The 1,645-nt window shown below is 38.1% G+C and overlaps 1 protein-coding gene across 1 annotated transcript; it reads left to right on the forward strand.

Annotated features, from left to right (window-relative positions):
- The first annotated feature begins 400 nt into the window (after positions 1-400).
- LOC107580247 (ribosome biogenesis protein wdr12-like) lies at positions 401-1,493 on the forward strand. The gene is made up of 3 exons (XM_016265978.1): positions 401-613; positions 848-942; positions 1,291-1,493. Exons 1-3 carry the CDS (start codon positions 573-575, stop codon positions 1,401-1,403), a joined length of 249 nt encoding a protein of 82 aa, XP_016121464.1. The 5' UTR covers positions 401-572; the 3' UTR covers positions 1,404-1,493.
- Positions 1,494-1,645: the final 152 nt, after the last annotated feature.

The raw sequence follows: 1,645 nt of genomic DNA on the forward strand, positions 1-1,645 counted from the left end.
TTTTTTTGGTCCCTATGAGGCAACATGATCATAAATCATGCAGAATGAAATTTTTTTTAAATCTAAAAATGCAGAAAGTTTTCTGTGTTGGGTAGGTTTAGGGTTAGATTTTGTGCATGTGGATTTTGGTAAATCTGAGTACCGTGTGAGACTGTCTCACTCAGACATTGTGATCTCTTTTCTAACTCTAGACATTTGACTATTTGTGTTTTTTCTTTTTTTTTCCGGGAAAACATCTGAGAAGCAGGGGAGAGCAGCAAAACATTTCCATTGTCCAGCATCTCGTTATTTTAAAATGGGTTTGCATTGCAACAATCACAATCTACCAAATGTATACCGTCCTTTCACTGGAAATCCAAGTCGTTTTATATTTTCAAAGTAGGCCTATGTAACTCAACTCAGACAGAAACAGTTGCAAGCGCATTTGTCGACCATCGATTGCTCTGTGATCGACTGTCATGTCTTCGTTCACACGCATTGGGAACCACATGGTGCCAAAGGGGCTCCATACAGAGTGAAGTTCGCCAGTAATCACATGTGTTTTCTTAATAGTGACAGTCTATTAAGATAAAATGTCGCAGGTACAGGCCCGGTTCTTCACCGAAAACAAAAAGTGAGTATATTTGATGTGCATAATACAAACAGCTGAAACGTTTAGCTTAGCTAGATATGAGCTATCCAGCTGATTTTGCTTAGTAGTATTCATAGTGTTTGTTTATATAGTGGAAGTCGTTTCTTTATAAGCTGTGCTCAAAATGATGTGGGTATTTAACAGTTTTTAATATAAGCAGATGTAGGCTGTGTTTGTACGAGATGTAAGATGTTCTCCTCATGCTCTTCTCTGTAGGTATCTAATAGATGATGTTCCATTCTCCATCCCTGCTGCCTCGGAGGTGACTGGCCTCAGTGGTGTCATCAACAAACTGCTGGAAGCTAAGAATGGTCAGCTTGTTTACCATTCATTCTTTTTGATCACGTGCTTTCACCTTGTTATGTTGCAGCATACTTGCCTACCATAACACTTACTAAAAATAATTTTCAAAACATTGTGTTACTCCACAATGTTCAGCAATTGATATAAGGATACAGAAACGTCCTATCTTAATTCTTGACTTTCTCATTTCCTCAATGACCATGGCCACTAAACATATAGGATGGGTTGGGATTTGAAGTTAGGATGTTTCTGTAATACAGCCCCAGATTCGGACTTTTGGAGCGGCTGCGCTTGATCATATTTTCCTTCTATTTGTCATTTAATTAAATTCACATCACTCATGTCTCTTTTTACAGATGGACACAAACATGTTGAGTTTGATTTCCTGGTTCAAGGTCAGTTTCTCCGCACTTCACTGGCCAGTCGCATGGAGTCAGAGAACATCTCAACGGTATGGAAATGCTTTTAATGTAGTCTCGCTAGCACACATCTATGGACTGCCTACAGTCTGTTCATTGACATATTATGCGCACAACAGTTACAACCTCCAATCAGATTGCTTGACAGTAACATATTGTTTCAGTCAGACTATTTAAGACTGAATTTAAAGGATTAGTTAAACCAAAAATTTTAATTATGTCATCATTTACTCACCCCCTTGTTGTTCAAATCTGTAAGACTTCTGTTTATCTTTGGAACTCAAATGAAATT

This window comes from Sinocyclocheilus grahami, unplaced genomic scaffold (genome assembly GCF_001515645.1).
Source record: "Sinocyclocheilus grahami isolate Dianchi unplaced genomic scaffold, SAMN03320097.WGS_v1.1 scaffold28309.1, whole genome shotgun sequence".
In the NCBI taxonomy this organism is placed as follows: domain Eukaryota; kingdom Metazoa; phylum Chordata; class Actinopteri; order Cypriniformes; family Cyprinidae; genus Sinocyclocheilus; species Sinocyclocheilus grahami.

Bases quoted from the DNA above. Each gene is read 5' to 3' on its own strand.
- LOC107580247 (XM_016265978.1), top strand. From the start codon at position 573: ATGTCGCAGGTACAGGCCCGGTTCTTCACCGAAAACAAAAA. The intron at 614-847 runs GTGAGTATATTT...TCTTCTCTGTAG, and splicing joins TTCTTCACCGAAAACAAAAA to GTATCTAATAGATGATGTTC. The intron at 943-1,290 runs GTCAGCTTGTTT...CTCTTTTTACAG, and splicing joins ACTGCTGGAAGCTAAGAATG to ATGGACACAAACATGTTGAG.